Raw genomic sequence first — 26,244 nt, 5'->3', positions numbered from 1 at the left:
TGAGAAAAAATGCTAGGCAGACATTTTACAGATTAAATAATAGAAATAAACTTTGTGAAATAATTTTCCTTCATGTTATATTTCAAAAAGTTAAATGCTGCATATAACATAAACAATATCCTTAGACACTGTTAACAATTTGGTGTTAATTGATTTTAGCTATTTACTGCATTTGATGATGTGCTGGTGGTTGAATAATCAATGAATAAAACAGATTTTTTTCCTCAAAATTTCAAAAATTACCTAAAATAACTTTTACACTTAAGTATACTATTAAAATACTTGAAACTAACAAAGGCTAATGAAAAAAATCATGGCTAAATAAAGACCCCAGGTAAAATAAGTCTATTGTTATATAATGTCTTCTTATTTTCAACAAAGTAGCTTACAGGTATCAAATTTTCATGGAAGAATGCTGATTTCTGTTTTAAAAATTCACTTTTCTACTAGCCATGCAAACAATCAGAAAGTGGTATATACATACAATCTCTACTTCCATGTTGAACTGTGTTGCAAAGATAGCCACTCCCGGTGCTACAGGAAATACACCATACAAAAATGCATAATTTGATAAGCTTGTATGGTTCACTACACTGTCGCCCTTGTCCAAGAGTTCCACCATTTCTCTGCACAGAAGGGGCAGCACCAGGCTGAAGGAACAAGAAATACATCATTTACTTGCTATCAAAGAATGCTGGTCCCCAAGTGATACACTGTTCTGGTGAACTTGGCATTAGGTTGTTTTCCTCACGCCCAGAAGGTGTATCTATTTGCATGAACATACTGTCTGCAGGCCTACTTGTGGACATTTGTGGTAACAATCAGAATTCAACTTGGCACCATTTAAAGTATAACAGTATTCTAGATACACTTCAAACATCAGGGAAAAATTCCGATTTTTTTGTTCTGCAAATAATTTTCTTGCAAAAAATTCTAAGAGTTGTATAATTATAGCTGCTGTTTCTTGCTTTCTTTTTTCATTGAAATGTTAAAAGAAAAAAAGATTGACAATCTGAGCAAACTTTCTTAAGGAAAATTGCTAAAGTTCTTTTTGAAAAAAATTAATCTGATCTTTATTATGATTAGGGGTTTAAATAGTTCAGGTAATGATAACAATGCTGCTCAATTCGATTCTAAAAGCCAGTATTAAAATAGGTGTCTTACAATTAGCTCTTCATCATTGTGAAGACAAAAAGGTTTAGCAAAGAGAACTGAAACAACTAGGTAGGGCAGAAAGTTAGTGAAATCCAGACCTGGTGAAGAGTCACTTGTTAAACAAATCCTTCAGTATACAGCAGTAGCTGAGTAAATGGAGCTTTCTTTTAAAAAGAACAAGAGCAAGGTTGACAACATTGTCCCAGCAGCACCTAAAGAGTGGCCCTAAGATTGAATTAAAAACTACCTTTACATGTATTTTTTAAGTTAAAAAAGTAGATAAAAAAATAAAAGAAATCAAAGACCCAGAAAAAAGATTTTTAAAATGAGAATATTTAAGTTACGCTTAGAAGTTGAAGTTGATATTATCATTAGAACCATATTTATTACTGTGACAGTACTAATTAATATTTTATTTCCAATGAGCATAATAACACCACCATAAATAACTTTCAGAACTTATATTCACTTTTATTATTGTATCTTAAAATACAGATACTATTTCACATCACACTGGTCTAATGAATTTAACTGTCTATACAAAAGCTGAATTTAATGGGTAAGTATGCCCCAAGTACCTTGATTCATGCAGTAAAATTACATCACCTATACCATGAAGATAACTCCATGGCTAATGAGTTCAATAAGCTGAAGAACCGTTAACTAAGGAGCTGATAAGAACTTTTTGACAGGCTAGGACTAGACAGTTGATAGTAATTATACACATTGACTTACCTGTATTTGAAAGTTCAACCACCCACAAAATTATAGAATATTTCCCCCAAATTCATGAAAAACCTTTATATTCAAAAATCATTGTTTTAATCATGACTAATAGGATTTTAATAGATTGAGAAAACTCAGAAATCCTGCAAAATTCCTTTCAAAATGGGGACGGTAGGAGACATTAAGTAAAACTATATAAAAGCTGAAGAAAAACCAAGTCTTTATCCTCTGACAGTAAAATGGAAAGAATAAGGAAATGACTTCCCACAATATACCAATCTCATATCTTCCTTTAAATCACCATTACTCAGGAGAGATTATTACCATCACACTATTTAAAGCAGAAAATAGCTGCAGACATCCTAATGAATTGGCTAAACAAGGCTTTCACAAAATACAACCCCCAAGTTCAATAAGTGAAACTTACAGTTTAGCTGTGATGAGAAGAATTAGTACAACAAATGCTGACTTCTTCAGTTTCTTTATTTTTCCTACCATTGTCAGGCCAAGATAAAATAGGGCTGATCCAGAAAAAGAATTTGCAAGTCCATCAAGAAAATTTTCCATATACATGGGCACCTTTTGATCAAGAATAAAATTGAAGGCTATACCAATGAAGACCATAAATACTATTGGGTTCTGTAATACACGCAGAAGTCCAAGTCCCACAATTTTCACTTTGTTTTGAGAAGCATTGGGGGTGTCTTTCCACTTCTGAATTTCACAGAAGATAAACCCTATAGGGTTTAACATCATAAGAGATATTGGCGCCACCAAGTAAATGTACTGGAGATATTCTGGGTATGTAGTTTGATATAAAGCTTCAACTGCAAAACATGAATTGAAATTCATTTAAAAACAATTACCACATAATACATTAATGAGTTACATATATAATGTTTTCCATGCTTAATTAAAACATACTGTAATCTAAATAGTGCAGAATGACCTCATTATAGACAAGTTTGGAAAAGTACATTTTAGTAATAAAACTGAAAAGGAACACAAACACATTATATTAAATGATGTTAGTTAGATGATAACTTAAAAATTATTTTTAGTAAAATCCACTAATTTTCACTATGTAGAGGCTAAAACTAATCTCAATAAAAGGGCAGAATTGTAGAATTCTTAAAAGAGACAATTCAAAATAAAGACCTAGTAATAAATTAAACATTTAAGTAGTAATAGTAATAGTTGTTGGTTCCCTTGAGAGGTTTCACTGGACTGATGAGGCAGAAACCAGACTCCAGAGGATCGAGGAGAGAGCAGGAGACAGCAAACCAAACACAAACACTGCTGTGATCAAGTCCTAACTATACAGCCAAAGCAGTGAAGATGGAAGATGTCTGACAGATAGAAAGCAGAGGAGTCAGCAACTGGAGGTCCCTACCAAGCCCAAGAATTACATGTAGTTAGAAGTATAGGAGTTTGGAATAAGTCAGATGGCAAGCTGTTCAATTTAGTATCTCTCAGATGACTAGGTACAGGATATGGCCATGGAGTGGGTGGCTGAAATAGAGTCCGATGGGAAGTCCATATGGATGCTGAAGCCAAACAGCATGGGAGAATTTGGGAATAGAGATGACAGGGAGCCAGATTATTAGTCTTTACTGGGTGAGAAAGTGACCAGGCTGATGATGTCAGCAGATGACAGCACTAATACCCAGGGAGCACGGACCTGGCAGCAGCTCTCACACACACCACAGAAAGCCTAACAGAGACACGAGGTGGCGGGGAGGACGCCAGCCCTGCCTGCCACTGCTCATGTGGTGTGCAGGTGGAAAGAAAACAAGTAGCCTCCATTTCAGAGGAATGACAGGGAATGAATGCCTGCAGGAAAACTGGTGATATGCTGAAGAATTAGGGATGGAAAGGTGGGTCTAGAAATGTTTGGGAGAGGAATACCGTTGAGTCACATCAATGCACATTTAACTATGGCAAATTTATCTATACTTTCTTAGGAAAGCAAAAGTTTCATTTTTTTTCGTAAAGCATCTTCTCAAATGTGAGCTAATTACCTCACTTGTTCATTGAAGAACAATAGTAGAGAAAAAATCTGGCTGTGTCAGACTTATGAGGGTATAATATACACAGACTACGTGTGATTTTGTGGATGACTTAAGAAATTTTTCAAGGGTTTGACTGTGTGTGATGACTTTAGAAGCTAACTACTACATAAGATGAGTCTCCTTGAAGGGGGTAGGAGGGTTGGACCAGACTTGTACCAGTTTCTTGGTGGACATCAGGTTGGTGGCCTGGTCTTAGGTTGATCACGACAAGTTAGAGCCATGGAGTAAGCAATCTGGTCTCTAGGCACATTCTAGGTAATGAGTTCTAAAATTCAACCTAATATAGATAAAGGCTTATTCATAAATGATTTGAGGTTGAGAGAGAAAGATAAAAAAAGAACAGCCACAGTCACCTGCAAGAAGAGAGGTAATTATGTGAAAAAATGTTAAAGGTTAAGTTTCTCAATTTACATTAAGATAAAGTTACACAGGTAGGAAAATATATTTGTTTACTTAGGATATGTAAGTTCAGTTAATTTCAAGCACTTGTTCTGTTAAAGTTACATAATCAGATTATATAACCTCTAGAAGTTCACTTTGTTCTCATTAGCTAAAACCTACTTTTAAAAAATAAGATTCAATTCCCTTTTTTTTTTTCAGCTAAGCACATACAAAGATCTATAATATCTCCAAATGAAGCAGTGGTTAAACAAAACATTTAGTTACTTAAGTTTCACAAATTCTTTCGATTGATCTCCACATTAGATATACTAGCTCTATATCTCTTAGTGGCTTTCATTCAGGTTTTTACAAGGTTTCATCTTTTAAGTAAAAAAAAAACCAAAAAACCATTTTGATGGCTTTCTAGACAGCTACACTTTTTCTAATTGCATATTCTATCTCTAAGAGAAAGGCATCCATACCTGCCCACAACTTAAGTTTTAAAATATAGAGTGTATTTTGGAAAAGCCTTGTTTTCGAATTGAGCACAAGAATTTTCCCATGTGGCCAAAATAAACTATGTGAGGGATGTCCTTTGACAACTTATAGCACACAAAAATTTCAGAGATGTATTTTCCTGGCACACTAGCACGTAAGCACCATCAGATAATGGATTGGATTGTTTTAAAAGCTCAGTGCAAATTTGAGAATAGTCTTCATTAGATATGGTTAGCCAATCTTCTTTTGCAGGATCTTTTGTATTTTCTCAATTCCTACTACCACTAGTCAAAAATCTCAAAACTAGGTTACTTAATGTTTTTACCAGCCTGTATTCTTTTGGTTTTTCTTGACTACCCCCTTCATCTACTTTATTCACTGCTGACAATGTTGTCTGAATTCTAATTTTCAAAAATTAAGATTTGCCCACAGCTTTCACCACCCACAAGAACAGCTATAAAACCCTTTTGACATTTACAGTCCAGTCTCCACAATTGGTCCCTTATGTATCCAGCTCATCTCTCACTATTCCTCAGTGCAAAGCCTCCATCAACCAGTTTAATCTCATAGTTACACCACACAAACACCAGGTTCATAATTGTTATTTACATGATGATCATCATTCCCAACTTCTTCAAGTCTCTCTTTTCTTATCTAAATCTTGCCTACTGATTAAGGCCTATCTTGGGTACCACTTATTCCACCAAGTCTTCAAGCTACATCATGGATCTCCCCTTCTCTGGATGGTTCTGGTGCCTTGTTTCATATTACTGCCACCTCAAGAAATTATACATTACTTGAAGGCATTATTTTATAAGCCCCCAGGCCTCAGCACAGTGCTGAGCAAAACTGAAAATACTTGAAGATAGAATTCATACATCAAATATCAAAGGTTTCAGTTATTTTATAATACACAGTAATTAATATATAATTGTTATCTGCTAACTCATTTCTTTTAATATCCATTTTTTCATATTCTGAATATTTATAAAGCAGCTTACAACTGGAGTATTTTAATTCAGTGGAACAGGTATACAAAGACAAAAAAGGCATTAGTTTAGTGGGAGAGCAAAAAATTGGGAATACTTGTTAAATTACTAAAATACTAGGATTCAATATGGAAGTATCAGTCTATTTCTGCCATTCATTTGCATTACTTAACGTTATTATTTATATATAAATTGGCAGTGATTTTGTTGCCAATCTAAAGATGGTTTTTCAAATCTGAAAAACATATGAAAGCAGTGACCTATATTAACAAATTAGATCTATAATCATTATATCAACTATTAAGTTCTAATTAACTAGTACTTATAAAGTAAGGCTCTTGGGAGGAGGGGAGAATCCCACTCTAAGGAATTATTACATAGCTTCAGAGAACTAAAAGACAAAATTAGCCACCCACTGTGGCTCCCATTTTGATTCCTGCAGGGCTTCAATCCCTACAAAATAACACAAAGACCCCGGCCAAGATCATTCTATTACTTAATGGCATACAGTTAAATGCTTCATTTCCTTTCTGTTTACAGCTCAAGCACTAGAGCATAATTATGATTATTCAGGGTACTTATGCTATCAGCATTGTTTGAAGAATAAATTACAGAACTTAACTATGCCTTATTAGTATCTTTTAATGACAGAGGTAGGGAACGACTCTGATTTGCTGAAATCTACATTTCACCTTCGCAGATTCTTGGTTTCTTCTCACACTCAAATTTCTTCCAATACCTTTGAAAACAACTGTCTAAAAAAGTTTCTTTTTTTAGTGTAAAATAATGCACTGTGGTATTCTATCATTGGAGTATACATAAATCATTTTAACATAATTTCATAGACCATTATAATTGTCATAATATAGAGAAAAAGGAAACATGATTGTCCTTTTTATTACTTTACCTGCCATCTCCTGAGTCACTTGTAAATAGAACTGATACTGTAGAACAAATGCAGTTTTAAAAAAGGACATTTCTTCTAAGCTATGATTCTTATTTATTAATAAGTGGGAATTCCTAGGAGAGGCCACATAACAAACAGAAAGAAATGGTCTTCTCTCTAGAGACAGTCTTCTCTGTTCACCCAGAACAAGGCCAGAAGGCAGATGGGCATGGACAGCAATAATAAATAACCTCATCGGAGCAGATGCACAGCCTCACAGTTCTATACCATACCTTCCAATCTGCAGATATATGGGAATGCACTTCTGTGTACACTATTGCTTTCTGGTAAGGTTATTGTCTACAACCTAACCTTACAAGGGCTCATGTTACTTGTGATTTAAAAATGACAACTCAGAATCTACAAGCATAATCATTAGGGAAATTGGGCTAGCACACTGCTGGGAACATGATTATTACTACATTCACTGATTTAATGTGAGACCTAAGAAAAGCACTGATGAAAATGGATGAATACATTTTTTATTTGGAGATTCTGCCTTGATATGAAAATGTATAAACTCATCAAATAGATCTTTTTCCCATTGCTACTCATTTTATGGAATATTTTTAAATTAATGTAAAGATAAAAAAATCTTTCCTTCTCTTTGAAACTGACCTAGTCAATGTATTGAAACTAATATGGACTAGCTGGGTGTTCTGCAGATTAAATGGATGTGCTATATAACTAAGTGGAATGAGAGAATGCCCAGGATTCAGAAAAGAAGACCTACATTTGGGTCTCAGTCACCAGTTAGCTGTGTGCCCTGGGATAAGACAATGAAATCTCTGTAAGCCTTTGTTGAAGATGAGAATAGTTTCTGCTTTACCTCAAATGAAGTAAGTATATAGGAAAATACTCTATAAACTATGAAGTTATGAATGTTAGTTCTATTCACTTATTGGCTTACTCATCTATGAGCATGAAACTACATACTTAGAGTTTATTTATGCCTAAATTAAAATTAAGCAATATTGAAAGATGGCAGTGTGAGAGGTGAGACAGAGGCTTCCTTCTAAAACCACATGTAATACAAAAATATAATTAATACAACTAATCCTGAAAAAGCAACAGGAAAGAGGACTGCACCAAACTGCATACACCTGGAGAAAAGAATAAACCTCACAGAACAAGGTAACGTACCACAGCTGTGGCTTGGGGGGAAACAAGCCCTTCCCCAACCCCAGCTCACTGGTGGGAGGAAAAGAAACAGAGCAGGGAGGGAGTGGACACCTGGTACTGCTGAATACCTAGCTCCGGAGATCTGCTCTGGGAGCACAAACATACATTGCACGGTGCTTAAATGGTACTCTAGTGATTAGGGGGTTGGAAAGCTAAGACAGGCAAAATTCCTGGAGAGACTGAGATTCCAGCCACTTATGGAAAGCAGGGATCCATATCTGGCTGCTCTGGGACAAAAGCAAGGCAGGCAGTCTGAGAGACTTCCTAACAGCAAGAAGGCTGCTAAAGGGGCAAGGATTGAACAGACCTTACTGCTCAGGAGAAAGGACAGGTAGACAAAATTGTCTGGGTGCACTCTGCCCAGCAGGTTAGGAGCTTTCACAATCTTCAGGTGCTCCAGCTTCCTGGCTGGCTACACAGTTCGAAGGACTCCTTCCGTGATACACAGCCTGCTGCGTCTTTCTCCCGGGCAGCCCACCTGGCTTGCAAACCGGCAAACTCTACCCTGGCATTAGGCCAGCCAGAGGGAAGACCTGTCTACAGCAACTACAAATGTAAGCATAGAGGCTTATACCTGTGTGCCCAGCCCACTGGTTCAGACAGTGCAGACAGGCATAGCAGCTGTGAAGCAGGAAACATCTCTTTCCTCCCTCCAGGCACCAATACCACTCCCCTGTGACCCCCAACATTGCTTCAGGGGCTGAGCAGCTCCAGAGAGTAGAGCTTCTGGGCACTAGAGGACGCATATACAAATATGAAACACCAAAGGAACCTGGTTCAAAGTAAAATTATGAATACAACTCCTGAGAAAGATTTCAATGACATTGACCTCATGACTCTTCCTGAAAGGGAGTTAAAATAAAAATCATTAACATGCTCATGGAGGTACAGAAAAATATTCAAGAACTCAGGAATGAATTCCAGTCAGAGATCCAATCATTGAAGAGCACAATGGAGGTCATTAAAAGCAGGTTGGATATGGTGGAGGAGACGATAAATGAAATAAAACTAAAGAGGAGGAATACAAAGAAGCTGAGTCACAGAGAGAAAAAAGGATATCTAAGAATGAAAGAATATTGAGAGAACTGTGTGACCAGCCCAAACAGAACAATATTCGCATGATAGGGGTATCAGAAGAAGAAGAGAGAGAAAAAGAGATAGAAAGTGTCTTTGAAGAAGTAATTGCTGAAAACTTCCCCAATCTGGGGAAGGAGAGAGTCTCCCAGGCCATGGAGGTGCACAGATCTCCCAACAAAAGGGACCCAAGGAAGACAACACCAAGATACATAATAATTAAAATGGCAAAGATCAAGGACAAGGACAGACTATTAAAAGCAGCCAGAGAGAGAAATAAGATCACATACAAAGGAAAGCCCATTAGGCTATCATCAGACTTCTCAGCAGAAACCTTACAGGCTAGAAGGGAGTGGCATGATGTATTTAATGCCATGAAGCAGAAAGGCCTCGAACCAAGAATACTTTATCTGGCAAGATTATCATTTAAATTTGAAGGAGGGATTAAACAATTTCCAGCTAAGCAAAAGCTGGGAGAATTTACTTCCCACAAACCATCTCTACAGTGTATTTTGGAGAGACTGCTATAGATGGAAGTGTTCCTAAGGTTTAATAGCTGTCACCAGAGGTAATAAAACCACAGTAAAGAAAGTAGAATGGCTAATTATTAAGCAAATGCAAAATTAAATTAACTATCCCCAAAGTCAATCAAGGGATAGACAAACAGTACAGAATGTGATGCCTGATATATAAAGAATGGAAGAGGAAGAAAAGGGAAGAGAAAAAAAAAGAACCTTTAGATTGTGTTTGTTATAGCATATTAAGTGAGTTAAGTTAGACTCTTAGATAGTAAGGAAGTTAACCTTGCACCTTTGGTAACCATGAGTCTAAAGGCTGCAACGGCAATAAGTACATACCTATCGATAATCACCCTAAATGTAAATGGACTAAATGTACCAACCAAAAAACATAGAGTCACTGAATGGATAAAAAAACAAGACCCGTCTATACGCTGCCTACAAGAGACTCCCTTTAAACCCAAAGATATACACAGACTAAAAGTGAAGGGATGGAAAAAGATATTTCATGCAACTAATAGAGAGAAAAAAGCAGGAGTTGCAGTAGTTGTATCAGACAAAATAGACTACAAAACAAAGTCACAAGAGACAAAGAAGGACCTTACATAATGATAAAGGGGTCAATCCAACAAGAAGATATAACCATTATAAATCTCTATGCGCCCAACACACAGGAGCACCTACATATGTGAAATAAATACTACCTGAATTAAAAGAGGAAATAGAATGCAATGCATTCATTCTAGGAGATTCAACACTCCACTCACTCTGAAGGACAGACCAACCAGACAGAAAGTAAGTAAGGAGACAGAGGCACCGAACAGCACATTAGAACAGACGGACCTAACAGCTATTTACAGAACTCTACGCCCAAAAGCAGCAAAATACACATTCTTCTCAAGGGCACATGGAACATTTTCAAGAATAGATCATATACTAGGCCACAAAGAGAGACTCAGTAAATTCAAAAAGGTTGAAATTGTATCAACCGGTTTCTCAGACCTCAAAGGTATGAAACTAGAAATAAATTATGCAAGGAAAATGAAAAATCCCACAAACATATGTAGGGTTCAGAACATGCTCCTAATTAACCAGTGGATCAATGACCAAATAAAAACAGAGATCAAGCAATATGTGAAGACAAATGACAACAATAATTTAACACTGCAAAATCTGTGGGTTGCAGCAAAGGCTGTGCTAAAAGGAAAGTATACTGCAATACAGGCCTACCTCAGGAAAGAAGAATAATCCCATATGAGCAGTCTAAACTCACAATTAATGAAACTAGAAAAGGAAGAACAAAGGAGGCCCAAAGTCAGTAGAAGGAGGAACATAATAAAGATTAGAGCATAAATAAGTAAAATCGAGAAGAATAAAACAATAGAAAGAATCAATGAAAGCAAGAGCTGGTTCTTTGGGAAAATAAACAAAATAGATAAACCCCTAGCCAGACTTACCAAGAAAAAAAGAGAGTCTACTCACATAAACAGAATCAGAAATGAGAAAGGAAAAATCACTATGGACACCACAGAAATACAAAAAATTATTAGAGATTATGAAAAATTATATGCTAACAAGAAATGGACAACTTTCTAGAAAAATAAAACCTTCCAAGGCTGACCAAGGAAGAAACAGAAAATCTGAACAGACCAATTACCAGCAATGAAACTGAACTGGTAATTAAAAAACTACCAAAGAACAAACGCCTGTACCAGATGGCTTCACTGCTGAACTTTATCAAACATTTAGTGAAGACCTAATACCCATCCTCCTAAAAGTTTTCCAAAAAGTAAAAGAAGAGGGAATACTTCCAAACTCATTCTATGCGGCCAGCATCACTCTAATACCAAAACCAGGCAAAGACACCGCAAAAAAAGAAAATTACAGACCAATATCCGTGATGAACATAGATGCAGAAATACTCAACAAAATATCAGCAAACCAAAGTAAAAAATACATAAAAAAGATCATCCATCATGATCAAGAAGGATTTATTCCAGGGATGCAAAGATGGTACAACATTCAAAAATCCAACATCATCCACCACATCCAAAAATGATGGACCAAAATCACATGATCATCTCCATAGATGCTAAAAAAGCATTCGACAAAATTCAACATCCATTCATGATAAAAACTCTCAGCAAAATGGGTACAGAGGACAAGTACCTCAACATAACAAAGGCCATATATGACAAACCCACAGCCAACATTATACTTAACAGTGAGAAGCTGAAAGCTTTTCCTTTAAGATAGGGAACAAGACAGGGATGCCCACTCTCCCCCACTTTTATTTCACATAGTACTGGAGGTCCTAGCCACGGCAATCACACAAAACAAAGAAATAAAAGGCATCCAGATTGGCAAGGAAGAAGTTAAACTGTCACTGTTTGAAGATGACATCATATTGTACATAAAAAACCCTAAAGAATCCACTCCCAAACTATTAGATTTAATATCTGAATTCAACAAAATTGCAGGATACAAAATGAATACACAGAAATCTGTTGCTTTCCTATACACTAACAATGAAGTAGCAGAAAGAGAAATCAGGAACACAATTCCATTCACAGTTGCATCAAAAAGAATAAAATACCCAGGAATACACCTAACCAAGGAAGTGAAAGACCTATACTCTGAATAGTACAAGACACTCATGAGAGAAATTAAAGAATATACCAATAAATGGAAACACATCTCGTGCTTGTGGATAGGAAGAATTAATATTGTTAAAACGGCCATTCTGCCTAAAGCAATCTACAGATTCAATGCAATTCCTATCAAAATACCAACAGCATTCTTCAACGAACTAGAGAAAATCATTCTAAAATTCATATGGGACCACAAAAGACCCCGAATAGCCAAAGCAATCCTGAGAAGGAAAAATAAAGCTGGGGGGATTATGCTCCCCAACTTCAAGCTCTACTACAAAGGGCCACAGTAATCAAGACAATTTGGTACTGGAACAAGAACAGACTCATAGACCAATTGAAAAGACTAGAGAGCCCTGATATAAACCCAACCACATATGGTCAATTACTATATGATAAAGGAGCCATGGACATACAATGGGGATATGACAGCCTGTTCAACAGCTGGTGTTGGCAAAACTGGACAGCTACATGAAAGAGAATGAAACTGGATTATTGCTTAACCCCATACACCAAAGTAAATTCAAAATGGATCAAAGACCTGAATGTAAGTCATGAAATCATAACACTCTTAGAAGACAACACAGGCAAAAATCTCCTTAATATAAGCATGAGCAACTTCTTCCTGAATGCATCTCCTCAAGCAAGGGAAACAAAAGCAGAAATGAACTCACAGAACTACATCAAACTAAAAAGTTTCTGTACTGCAAAGGACACCACCAACAGAACAAAAAGCATCCTACAGTATGGGAGAATATATTTGTATCTGACAAGGGGTTAACATCCAAAATATATAAACAACTCACACACCTCAACACCCAAAAAGCAAATAACCCAATAAAAAAATGGGCAGAGGATATGAAGAGACAATTCTCTAATGAAGAAATTCAGATGGCCAACAGACACATGAAAAGATGCTCCACATCACTAATCATCAGGGAAATGCAAATTAAAACCACAATGAGATATCAGCTCACATCAGTAAAGATGGCCAGCATCAAAAAGACTAAGAACAACAAATGCTTGGATGTGGAGAAAAGGGAACCCTCCTACACTGCTGGTGGGAATAAAAGCTAGTACAACCATTGTGGAAAGAAATATGGAGGTTCCTCCAAAAACTAAAAATAGAAATACCATTTGACCTGAGAATTCCACTCCTTGGAATTTACCCAAGGAATACAACTTCTCAGACTCAAAAAGACATATGCACCCCTATGTTTATCACAGCACTATTTACAATAGCCAAGATATGGAAGCAACCTAAGTGTCCATCAGTAGATGAATGGATAAAGAAGATGTGGTACATATACACAATGGAATACTATTTAGCCATAAGAAAGAAATCCTACCATTTGCAACAACATGGATGGAGCTGGAGGATATTATGCTCAGTGAAATAAACCAGGCGGAGAAAGACAAGTGCCAAATGATTTCCCTCATTTGTTGAGTATAACAATGAAGCAAAACTGAAGGAACAAAATAGCAGCAGACTCACAGACTCCAAGAAGGAAAAAGTGGTTACCAAAGGGGAGGGGTGTGGGAGGGTGGGTGGGGAGGGAGGGAGAAAGGGATTGAGGGGTATTATGTTTAGTGCACATGGTATGGGGGATCATGGGGAGAACAGTGTAGCACAGAGAAGGCACACAGTGAATCTGTGGCATCTTGCTGGACGGATAGACAATGACTGCATTAGGGTATGGGTGGGGACGTGATAATATGGGTAAATATAGTAACCACATTGTTTTTTCATGTGAAACCTTCATAAGAGTGTATATCAATAATACCCTAAAAATAAAAGATTTACCACTATTTATTAAATATTTAACACTATGATCCTGAGCCACTTCTAAGGTCCTTGTATCATAAATACCTTGACAAATTTACATTATTAATGCTTCTGAAGAGGTGGACAACACATTCCTTCTTGCTCTTTTATTTCCAAAGTCTTTATTTAAATGCTTGGTTCATTCTTAATTTTGAAATTCAATAACCTGAAGGGAACACCTATCTAGTTTCTATTTACAGCCAGTTATCTAAGAGCCTAGTTTTCCCTCTCTCATGAACCTCCTGCTTTTACTCACAGTTACTTAATTTCTAAGGTTTATGTCCATTTCTGGTAAATGAGCTGGAGGATGGTCAAAGGGGGAAAAAGATGAAAAAGTACAGTCCACTTGAATCCTTTAGGTGCCAGTGGTGAAATATTTCAGGGGCAGGATTGTTAAAACTAGTAGATAAGAAATCTGAACGTTAATGGTAGATTTCAACTATCCACCAGTAAGTTTCTTTCAGTCTCTGTTCAGAAGACGTATCATCAGAAAGGCCATTACTGACCCCCTACCTCAAATAGCACCTCCTCATTACTAACCCTCTATATTTATGGCTGACATTATTTTAGCTTTTATTCTATTTTCCCATTAAAATATAAATTCAGTATGTACAAGAACTTTGTCCACAGGTGTATTCCCAGCAGGTATCAGATCCACATGAATGAATGATTAGATCCATAATATTCAGGTCCTCACATTATGATACATGATCAAAGCACAACATAAACTTTACTTTAAAAATAAAAATATAAAAAAGTAGTTACTAAGTATATATTTTCTTAGTGTCAGAGTGTTCTGAAAAAAGAATATATGTTTCCTTTCACAGTATCTTGATATACCAAACTGGTATGGTATTTTTTAAGGAAAACATACACCCATAGAAACATAAAACTAGGTTGCTTAAAAAGTTGGTAAGGTAAAGAAGGAAACACTGGAAAGGTAAAAAAACCCTCACCATTTTTGCTCTTAAACAATAAATTAGCTTCAACTAAAGTACATTGAAATTTTGCATAACAAGCTCAAATACAAGCTTTAGTATAAAGTAACATAAATTCTAGATGATAGGAAAAGGGAGGTAAAGTCACTCATAAATTTCCACTAACATTTAACAATGACTATTTTTATGTAGACATAAGCTTATCTTTTTTACCCAATTTAAATCAGAATCTGATCCCTTTTGAAAACTGAACTTCATATCTGATTATTGAAAAGAAAAAGAATACTATTAGAAAGACAATTCACAAAGTTTATTTGGATATGACCATTTATTTTAGATTGATGTTTGAAGGAGCCTCGAACTCTGAAGTTAAGGAAAAAATAGAATTCACCCTAATTTAAGAAATATTTAAAGGGAAAGTATGAAAGATTTCTTAAATATAAGAGTAAATATTTCATTAGCTAATGCTTAGACAAATTAAAGGCTTAAATTTTATAAATTCTTAAAAACATTTGAATATTTTAAAAACTTGAAAAATAAAAAATAACTTACCTATAGGATATCCCAATGCAAAATCATTACTTTGTGTAGCAAAAATAGGGAACAGTCCAGCTTTGCTAAATCGACTATCAGGACTGGCAACCAGTAAGGTTAATACACATACAATGAAAAACACAGAAGCTTTGGCAATTAAGATACTATATAGGAAAGACCAATCCACATTGGAAAAATTAAGTACAACCATGTTTTTAAATAATAAAGCTGGAAGTGCAAATCTGGAGACAAAATTTCCCAGTCCTTTGGACTGTGTGGACGTTATGACATTGGCTCTTCCTGCTATGTAGCCACAAAGGACTATGCCAAAGCATTCTAGTAAGGCTGGAAAAAGCCTTGTTATTGACATTGAAGGTGGATCATTAGTAGAATTGAATCCATGTGCTACTGTTGAGGACAAAGTCTTGGTCATATTGACTGCAATGGTTAAGTTCTCTGCAGGTAAATCAGAAAAAAAATTCATTTTCTTTCACCCTCCAACACCAACCAGATCTCTGGAAAGAAAGGAAGAAAGATTCCCTGTGACAATCAGTAAGAAGAATTATAGTTGCAAGGATACATTGGCAAACTCAGACTTATTAAATGGCCAACTAAATAAATATATGTACATACTTTCTTATATATAAAAATGCAATTAAAAAAGGGCAAGAGTGTTTGCTAACAATAACCTCTTTTTCTCAAGGGTAAGCCAGCTCAAAACATTTATGTTGCTGTCCTATGTTCAGTATCAGACATAAGCAAACTAAGATCCATACATATTATAGCTGCAGGGCTGCCATGTAGCTCTCCCCAGTGATCATACTTGAGCTCCACCCAGTGAGTGAATAAGGCCCACAGAGTCTCTGCTGAATGTCCCCCTGCTCCCAAATTCTCTGTAAATCTAAGTTCTCAGGACCACATCAAGGAATCACACTGGATGGGAAGGCCCATGCTAGCTTGTGGTCATTCTAGAGCACAGGATAGAAAGAAGCATATCACTTATCAACTTTATCCAGTAACTTTTCTGTGCCTCAGTTTCCTCATTTGTGAAATGGCAGCAACTGTACCTGCCTCAGAGGAATTTGAGATTATTCAAGTAAAGTCCTTATAATCATATCTGGCAGAAAGTCACCACTGAACAAAAGTTAAATATAACTTTTGGTAACATGCAAGAGAAAATGAAAGAAAAAAATGATGGCATCCCAACAAACCTACCCTTAGCTCCTTTCACATCAGTCCTACATATCTGCCTTCTTAAAGGCCCGATAGTTCCTTTGTGCTACAGGGACTTTGCACACGCAGTTCATTCTAAAATGTTTTCTACTTACCCACCTACCACTCTATACATAACAACACCTACACATACTCCAAATCATGAGTTCAGGAGTCACTTCATCAGGAAGGGCTTCTCTAACCCTACAGCTAGGCCTGGATTTTTTCTCAAATAACATCATGTTCTTTAACTTAAGGTCACTTTCCTCAGTTTAAAATTATACTATGCCTTAGAGTGGTTATTTGATTTATGTCTTTTTCTTTCACTAGACTTTTGAGTGCCAGAGAAGTAGGGACTGTGAATGTTTTATGTTTGCAGTTGTGTCCCTAACATCTAGAACAGCGTCTAGCACCCAGGAGCCACATACACATACATACACATACACACACACTCACACACACAATTTTGATGAATGACTAAAATAATAACCTGCTCTTAAATAAACCTTTCATCCTTTAGTGGATCAATGTTTTCTTTTAGGAACTATCTAGTTCATGGACAGAAATCTTGTATTTCCTGAATGATAAGGTATTTGGTTTTCACTATAGCAAAAGGCCCAAGACCACAATGTGTTCTAAAATGTTCTTAAAGCTATTCAGAAAATGCCAAAGCAGGAAACATTCTTTATGCTAACACTATAATACTTATCAGTCTCTCTTCCTGCTGCCAGAGAAACAATGAACATGAGGTTTGGACAAATCTGCAACTAATCAGCTATTATTAGTAACTTGAAATTAAAATAGTGACAATTGCCAATTTCTAAGTGACTACTCTAGGTTAACTACGTAAAGTGGCCTTATATAAGGTAGAAAGTTAAAAAAAAAGCTCATGCTTCTTGAAATGTACAATGCCCAGGTTAAATACCACTAAAAAGACTCAGATGCCAGGCTGGAGACTAGCAACAACTGATACACAGGTGTAGATGAGATCATTTTCTTTGTGCTACCCTAGTATAAACTGAGCTACTTAAAACCTTACATTTAATCTGAATCAGAACAAGTATTTTTCTACCAGGATTAGATAGGAGTGGTCAATATACACAAAACCTACAATACCCACATACTTGAAGTTTACCAAGAAAGAATCTAATTATATCCTGGGAAAACTACTAGTTGGTAGAGGTACCCACAGCTGAAGTACAGAGCTGGTAATAAACAAAGGTGTTAAATAGTTGGAGCCTTGAGAGATGTAGACTTGAAAAGGCAGTGCTAGAAAATAAGGGGATCAACTCATGCAGTCTTCTGTTATTTTTTAAGTCCCCTGTATTTATTTGCCTGGATTACTAATAATTCATATGCTCACTATTCCTTATTTGTATCTTACTTACATATCTATGTAGTCCAGTTTTTTAAACAACAGTTTAAACTAGGAGTTGTTCAGTGGAAAGAATCAAACAGACATAAGCCCAATTTTGCCCTTTATTGTTCATGAACCGTTTTTTTTTCATTCATGAACTCTTTGGGCAAATTAATTAGCCTCTCTTAACTTTAGCTTCTTCAACTGTAAAGTGAGAGTAAAAACCTCCTTAGAGGGATATTTTGAGGATTAGAGATTTTTATACACAGCTTATCACAGTAGCTTAGCACACAGTAGGCCTTCAAGAAATGGTAGCAATTGTTAATAGGAGCTGTAGTCCTAATCACAATTATAATAGTAACAATTTAAACATAATTCATCATCATATGCCAGTTCTTCAACTCTACTTGATAGTAAAGGTCCTCAGACTAAAATAGAGGGACAGGACGGGTGGTAAGGTTATCAGTTTTTGTTTTGTACCAAGCAACTAAGAGGAATTCAATTTCGTTTGATTGTAAATAGCTGTTAGTAGGGAAAGGAGAGCTTTCATCTCAAGGTGATGGTCAAATAGTTGTAGCAATGCCCAGACTTAACTTTCAGTTAATCAAAAATGAAGAAAAAACCTGAAAAGTAATCTGCCTCCTCCCGTGAGGTTTCTTTCACTGTTTCTCAACATTATAATAAAAATTAAAAACCCTGCAAATTGAGGGAAAGTAAAAACAATGAAAATGAAAATGACTTACAAAGTGTGTTTTTGCCTTTTTTTCCATTGGCAGAATTTGCTTTCTAAAGTTTTCTTTTAAAATGAATAGGAACCACAGCAACGTCAGTTTAAAAAAAAAAAAAACTGCATCCAGTCTTTTCATCTCATTAAAGGCAAGGCTTATTAAGTAGTGACCCTGTAGCATCTTGCTACGCTGATAGTGACTGCAGTGGGGTTTGTGTGCGGGGGGATGACTTGATAATATGGGTGAATGTAATAACCACACTGTTGCTCATATGAGACCTTTATAAGATTGTATATCGATACCTTAATTTAAAAAATAATAAAAAATAAATTGAAAAAAGCAACAAGGCTTGTTACAGAACAAACAGGTTGACCTGTCACAGTAAAAGATTGCTCACTGGCCACTCACTGGGGTGGGGAGTGGAGAAATGCTATATACAAACCACTTCTGGCCACTTCACATTTGGTTGAGATAACAGGAAACCACTGAAATTGTAAACAACTGCTATTAAGTGAAAATGGGGAGGAGGGTTGTGATTACTTTCAAAGAGAATCCTTTAAACTCTTAGGCCGTGTATTTCTCAAATTTTATCCGATATCCTGTGGGGAAAGCATAGAACAGCGTGGTACTATTAAAGCGCTCTTGAACATCAACAGTCAAACCATCCACCCACTCCCACCTACTTGCAGGGGACCAAATGTCCTCCACAGAGACCCAGGGTGGGGAGCGCTAAGCACTGCGTCTTCCCCTGTGGGCAGGGACAGACTTTGGCCTCCGAGATAAGGATACGGGGAGTCCCTAATCAAACAGCCCACAGAGGAGCTGCCACCCCATGCCTGGGCAGGCAACAGCCGGGGGTCTGTGTTTGGGATAAAAAGTTGGTTGCTCAGCTTCCCCAGAGAATGGGAGTAAACGTGGTAATTGACACATTCCAAAAAGGGATAAGGAAGAAAATTTGATACGCTCCAGGTACTTGAGCAGAAGCTCCCAGGAGGACAGATACTGAGGCCACCCTTGGGATCCAGGGAAGAGCTCGAAGGTGACAGGGCGCACGCACATGCAATGAGGCGCTCCTCAAACTAAGGTGTGGCAGTTCTGTCTCCGGGGGGGACAAGCCGCCCCTTCGCTTACAGGTCTTCCCGGGTGGCCACGCACGTTCTAAAGGCGGGCGCTGCGGGGCAGAGGCAGGCAGACTGCAAGCAGGAGACTGCGGGCCTGGGCACCAAGAGCCGGGCGCTGCCCACCCGCCCAAACCCGAGGAGCCGGGGCCCCAGGGGCCCACAAAGCCGAGCCCGGACCAGGCAGGTTCGCGCCCTGGGGACCCATCTCACCTGCCACGTCCGCAGTCCCAGGGCCCCGAGGCGAAGGGAGTTGATACTCGCGGTGGGCCAAGCAGGGAGGAAATGACCGTCATCTCCCACCCACGGCTCGCCCCGCCGAAGCCGCCGGCTGCCAGCTGCAGCAGCTCAGTCACGTTCCGAGAAAGTGAGAAGAGGAGCCGCGACCAGGTCAGCTCCTCCCCGCGCCAGCCGCGCGGCCCCGCCCAGCCCGCAGGCCCCGCCCCTGGCCGGGAACCTCGGAGCGTCTAGGCACCGCCTTCGGGCCCCGCCCCGCCCCGCCCCGCCCTCGAGCCTCCGAGCTGCACCGCCCCAGGAACTTCCGAGGCGCACAGACCCGGCCCCGCCCCCCGGCCCCGCCCCCACCGCCGAGAGGCGGAGGCCCACGGTCCCGGAGGCGCCCCACCCGGCGGCCAGACTCTGGCGGTGGGATTTCCGGCCGTCTGTCTCCCGCAAAATGGCGGGCCTGCGGGAGATTTTCAGTCTCCTTTTTCTCTTCCTAGTTTAGGTGCAGAAGCTTCTGGTCTCTCTTCCTAACCCCAACCTCCTGTGATCCGCCAGCTCCTCTCTTGATTAATGTAGTCATTTTTATAGCACAGGGTTTAAGAGCAAGTGTTAGGCAGAAAAATAGATAATGAGCAGGGTGGAGAGAGCATTAAGGCCAGTGAAGCCCACTAAAAGGGACTCAAAAAGTTAACCAGTTAAAGCTAGAAACCCAGAAAAGGCTCAGAGTTCGTGAGATAATCAATTAAAGCTCAAAGGGCCAGGAGCAACTTGGCCCGGAATGTTTGAATATTCCCCAGATACAGAAAAATATCTGAGTGCATGCAGCCCATGTCTTCATTGTGTCCATTAGATCATGCCACTGTAAAATTTACTTTGGCCTGCTTAAAGGCCCACCTTTAAACAGCATAATACAGGAAAAATTCCATCTTAAAACTAAAACTGCATTTTAAAACCCAAGAAGTTAAGAAGTAAGGTTCTTAACATACTTTTTAGCAGACAATAACTCAGCCCACCTTGGAGGCAGGGCACACAGTCTTGAATGAATATGCTGGTGGGCAGACAGTCTTGATTGATATGCTGCCAGACCAGGAAGCTGCATCCTGGGAGGGAATCAGAGCAGTAAATTTCTTACGTTAATTTTGCAGAACTGTTAGGGAAGCCTTGTGTATTTTCCTTGGTTCTTGTCCCTGCCACAACAAAGAACTGAAGGGCAGAGACACAGTAATGAAGCAGAGTAAAAGTTTTATTTAAAGTCACTTAAAGAGAGAAAAAGTGCGGGCGACCTCAGGGAGGAGAGGCGCCCTGAAAGGTTTAAGTTTAATTAAAGAGAGCAAGTGCACACTTGGAGAAAGGGGAGTGTGAGCTACCTCAAAGAAGCACACTGAAAGGCTGAGATAAAGTTTTAAGGCTATGCACTCAGACAGTGTGGGCGACCTCAGAGAGAGGTGCACACTGAAAGGCTGGGAAAAAGTTTTATTAAAGTTAAGGCACTTAGAAAGTTTAGATAGAGGAGCTCACTGAAAGGTTTAGGGTCTGGGGTTTTATAGGTGGTTAAGGATTTTCAGGAATGTGACAAAGGGCCAGGTGTGGACCTGCCAAATTGTCCCAGAATGTTCATCTTTGTTAAGACATTAAGTTTCTTTTTTTTTTTTTTTAACTTAACACAAGAAATATACTGCTTTGATTCTTTTCCACAATATCAGCTTCTGTTTAGAAGCATATCAATCAAGACTGTCTGCCCTGCCTCCAATGTGAGCTAAGCCACTGTCCATTTGATCAAAATGCAATCTTAGCTATAAGATAGAATTCTTCCTGAATAAGCTGAGCCTTTTAGCAGGTGCTAAAGTAAATCTTGCAATGGTATGTTCTAACAGACACAGTGAAAACATAGGCTATGCTGAGATACTTTTCTTTATCTAGGGAGTATTCAAACTTCTAGGCCATGTTGCTCCTGGCCTTCTGAGCTTTCTATTTTTAACTGGTTAACTCTTTGAGTCCTTTCCAGTGGGCTTTACTGGCGTTATTCTCTTTCTACCCCACTCATATCTGTTTTCCTGCGTAACAGAACTACCTGGAAGACTGATGAGACTTAATGTCTCATCAAGGATGAACATTCTAGGACCACTTAACAAGTCCACACCCCTAGCCCTTTGTCACATTCCTGAAAATCCTCAACTGCCTATAAAACCCCAGACCTTAAACCTTTCAGGGCTCACCTCTCTCTGAGGTCGCCCATACTTTTTAAGTGCATAGATTTTCTCTTCAACCTTTCAGGGAGCTCCTCTCTCTGAGGTCTCCTGCACCTTCTAAGTGTGTAACCTTAAACGTTCTCTCTTCAACCTTTTGGGGCACCTCTCCTCCCTGAGGTCACCTGTATTTTTTCTCTCTTTAAGTACCTTGAAATACAACTTTCACTCTGCTTCACTACTATGTCTATGCCCTTCAATATTTTGTTGCAGTGGGGACAAGAACCGAGGAAAATACACAACACCTCCCCAACACAAGGACTTCAAAAGTCAGACCTGTGTCAGTATCCTGCCTTCCACCAAGGCAGCATGACCTTGATCTTCCTAAATCAGATTAAAATGTTTGTAAAGCTTTAGTACTGTGTTTGGTTTAGAATAAGAGCCTAGTCCCTGACTGTTTGTGTTTCTATTGTGGGGGGAACTACATGCATCCCCTCAGTGTATCTAGAGGATATTGGTTGTATTGGTGGAAAATTTCCAGAGCTCCTCAAAATTAAATCCCGAATACAGAGGTCCGTTTGGAAACCCAAATTCACTTTGTATTTGAATTAGTCTTTCAGAATCAAAATTATTTTAAATAAAAAATTATTACCTGATTCCACTTAATATCTGCACATGAATTTGTATTTTGTAAAGCTTCTATTTTGCTTTGCATCTTTAACTTTTTTGTCTGACAATTTCAGTGTCTTCATATCATTCTCGTAGTTTTAATGCAAAGGTACAAACTTGAAAAATTACAGTAAACTAAGGATTGGTTGAAGGATCTGAAAACTAAGCAGGAAAAAAGTGTGCAGACCCTGAAACAAGAAAAATCATGCATTCTTCTCCTGTTCTGCTCCACTCACCTTTGTTCTCTCCATCACCTTTGTATTCTGTGCTTGCCTTTTGTTGACTGAAATCAACATGACCCCTTATATTTAAGAAACAGGTTATTCAGTCTTACTGTGGACCTTGACCAGAGCAGCCCATCAGTGTGCTCTTGATAGATTACTCTAAAACTCTTGCTTTGGAAACATCTTAAACACTTTCTACAGCAGGGATATGTGCAGAAAAGAGGTTACATTTATTAATACATCATGCAGTGTGGCATGGATCTCATGTGTGAGAGGAGGCAAGAACAAGGGTCTCATGAAGTGGATTACATCATCTTCTTTGGGGATGGAGAGGGCATATGTGACATTACCTTACTGATGCTGACCAGAAAATTCCTGACTGTCTATGTTTCTGGGAGAAGTTGAAACTACAATTAGGTTTGGTATTAAGCCCTGGTTTGGTGACTTGGCCTAGCAAAAGTGACACCATGTTGGGCCTGTGTTTGTTTTTAACACCTTGAACTTACTTTTTTTTTTACTCTTCCTTATATATTATCTCAAGGCTGCAAGGATTTCTGTTTAGAAAGTATGAGTATTAGTTCAATTAAATATTTATTGAGCTTTGACTTTCAGGGGAACATAGATAGGCCTGGAAAGGTAAGATAGGGTCAACCTCCAGGAGGCTTCTTAGGTTAGAGTTTGGACCTCATCCTTGGACAATAAAACCACTAAGTATTTATTCACAGGAACATGTCATAATGATCATGCTATTTTGGGGTATGTAATCTCGAAGCTTTCCAAGGATTAGGAAAGAGAGACTAAAGGCAAGAAAAACAAATCATTCTGGGAAGAACCAAGACATATTCTGGAGTGCTGATAAAAGAGGCCTGAGAGACATTAAAAAGGGGAACTGGTGGGACTCAATTACATAGAGAGCTAAAGAAGGATAAGGAGATAATGAACCTATGTATTTACATTACAGTAAAAAAAAAAAGGGAATTCAGCTAGAGAGCTTCTAACATCCTTTCTATATCTAAAGTTCCATTATTTTCTATCATTCTATTATCTGAAGACGAAAGGAAGAAATATTTCAAATGGGAAAACACTTACAAGAAGATAATGAATTTGGTTTTAGGCCTAAAATCTAAAATCTTGAGAAATCACCCAGTACAGCCTCCTCTCTTGAAGAAGTTATCATCATCTCCATTTTGAGAGTCACCCCGTGGACTTCTCACTCACGTGAGCCAAACAATTTTATTGTTTAACCTAAGTTTGACTTGGTTTTTCTCTTACTGGAAATCAAATGTATAGAAGAAAATTCTAGAAAAAATGCCAATAGTAGTTATCTCTGAGTGATAAAAACACACGATTTAAATTTTTCAGTGTAGAAAATTTCCCAAAATTTCTACCCAAAAAATGGATATTATTTTTATCAGGACTTCAAATGTGATATTGGTTTAACACCAGCTAGTCAGTGCAAGAGAATGGAAATATAGTTGCTCACTGTCCTATGAACTAACTGCTCAGGAAGGTATTAGCACATGTAAGTAGAGATTTCTGGTAGACCACTAGAGAAAAACAGAAGCTCAAGAAAGAAAGAGAACAGAGAGCTAAAGATGTCATTTGGAGGTATCTGTATGAAGTGGATGAGTTTTCTGGGAAGACCTGCTTGTAGGGGTAAACTAGGAATGATATGTTTACAGAGACAATAGATTTCATTAAAAAGTCATTCTTAGATAAGCAATTACTGATGAATGTCATAAGAAAATAATTTAATTCCACTATCATATCTGCTAATCATTCTGTGAGATGCTGACCTACATATACTGAAAAAAGGGAAGAAAAGCTAAAAGTTATTCAAACTAATGAGGATAAACTATTATCTTAAACTACACTTCCAAATAACAAGATTTATCCTTTCATGTACACTAATACTCCCATTTCCCTCAACTCCAGTTGTTCAAGATTGACAAGAGGAATAAGCCAAGTGTTTTGTATAATGACAAGGGTCATGTAGGAAATATGTTGAAGCAATGCAATGTAATGTAGATTCCTAGTGAGTTTTAATTTTTTCAAAAATGTGTGTTCTTTTTTCTGATTATGAAAGTAATAATTATAAAATATTCAGATAATACAGAAAGGAATGAAGCAAGTGAAAATTACAACACCTACAGAAAACTTCTGTTAACATTTTACTATGTGTGTATCATTTTTTTCCTGTGCATATATAGATTATTCAAGAAAAATTGAATGGTATAATACACATGGCTTTTAGTAACAAGGTAGTTTGATGGAATGACTCTTAGGTCTTCTGCTGAGAATGCTGAGTTTCTCTTTCCTACTGGACAAGAGGAAGATCCTGTCAGTCATCTTGGCCCCATGAGAGGAGCCAGTCTCAGAATGATGCAGACTTCAGGGAAGGCACAGCAGAGAGAAGAAAATAAATGGATCGTTGATGATATATTGAGTTGTAGAATCAAGCCTCACCTGAAGCCAGTTACCCCGTGGACTTCTCATTCATGTGAGCCAAACAATTTTATTGTTTAACCTAAGTTTGACTTGGTTTTTCTCTTACTGGAAATCAAATGTATAGAAGAAAATTCTAGTAAAAATGCCAATAGTAGTTATCTCTGAGTGATAAAAATACATGATTTTAATTTTTCAGTGTAGAAAATTTCCCAAAATTTCTACCCAAAAAGTGTATATTATTTTTATCAGGAAAAAGCCTGAAATACATCATAAGTGTCTATTTCGGCTAGATGGAAATAATCAACAATACCTAATAGTAAATACTTTTATAAAACAAATTTAAAAGTCGCTACTGTATACTAAACCAGGTAGGTATACAAAATCCACCCATAAAGTAGAACAATTTAAGAACACTGATACAGTGCAATATATGAACATATACAAGGCTAAGGCCTTCTTTTCATTAATGTTTTTATCCTTAACATTTATAACAGTGCTTCCTTGACATATGGTAGGTGTTCCATAATAGTTTTTGAATGATTGAATAAAACATAATTGCCTACTAGCTATCCATGCTATTTAAATATA

General features: G+C 37.7%; 1 protein-coding gene across 2 annotated transcripts in view; it reads right to left on the bottom strand.

The window, feature by feature from the left end:
• The window catches only part of GPR155 (G protein-coupled receptor 155), a 49,080-nt gene extending 28,767 nt beyond the window's left edge, over nt 1-20,313 (bottom strand). Inside the window, exons 1-5 of one of the 2 annotated variants that reach the window (XM_073218674.1) lie at nt 20,118-20,313; nt 19,327-19,385; nt 15,508-16,004; nt 2,309-2,708; nt 485-650 (exon numbers count right to left, since the gene is read on the bottom strand). In XM_073218674.1, the coding sequence (XP_073074775.1) occupies nt 485-650; nt 2,309-2,708; nt 15,508-15,973 (1,032 nt within the window). In that variant the 5' untranslated portion in view covers nt 15,974-16,004; nt 19,327-19,385; nt 20,118-20,313. The remainder of the gene's footprint in view (nt 1-484; nt 651-2,308; nt 2,709-15,507; nt 16,005-19,326; nt 19,386-20,117) is intronic. The other variant, XM_017675252.3, reaches the window with a different exon arrangement.
• Nucleotides 20,314-26,244: the final 5,931 nt, after the last annotated feature.

This window comes from Manis javanica, chromosome 12 (genome assembly GCF_040802235.1).
Source record: "Manis javanica isolate MJ-LG chromosome 12, MJ_LKY, whole genome shotgun sequence".
Classification (NCBI taxonomy): Eukaryota; Metazoa; Chordata; class Mammalia; order Pholidota; family Manidae; genus Manis; species Manis javanica.
The sequence above is the reverse complement of the archived record's forward strand: the minus strand, read 5'-3'. Positions and strand labels throughout refer to the sequence as shown.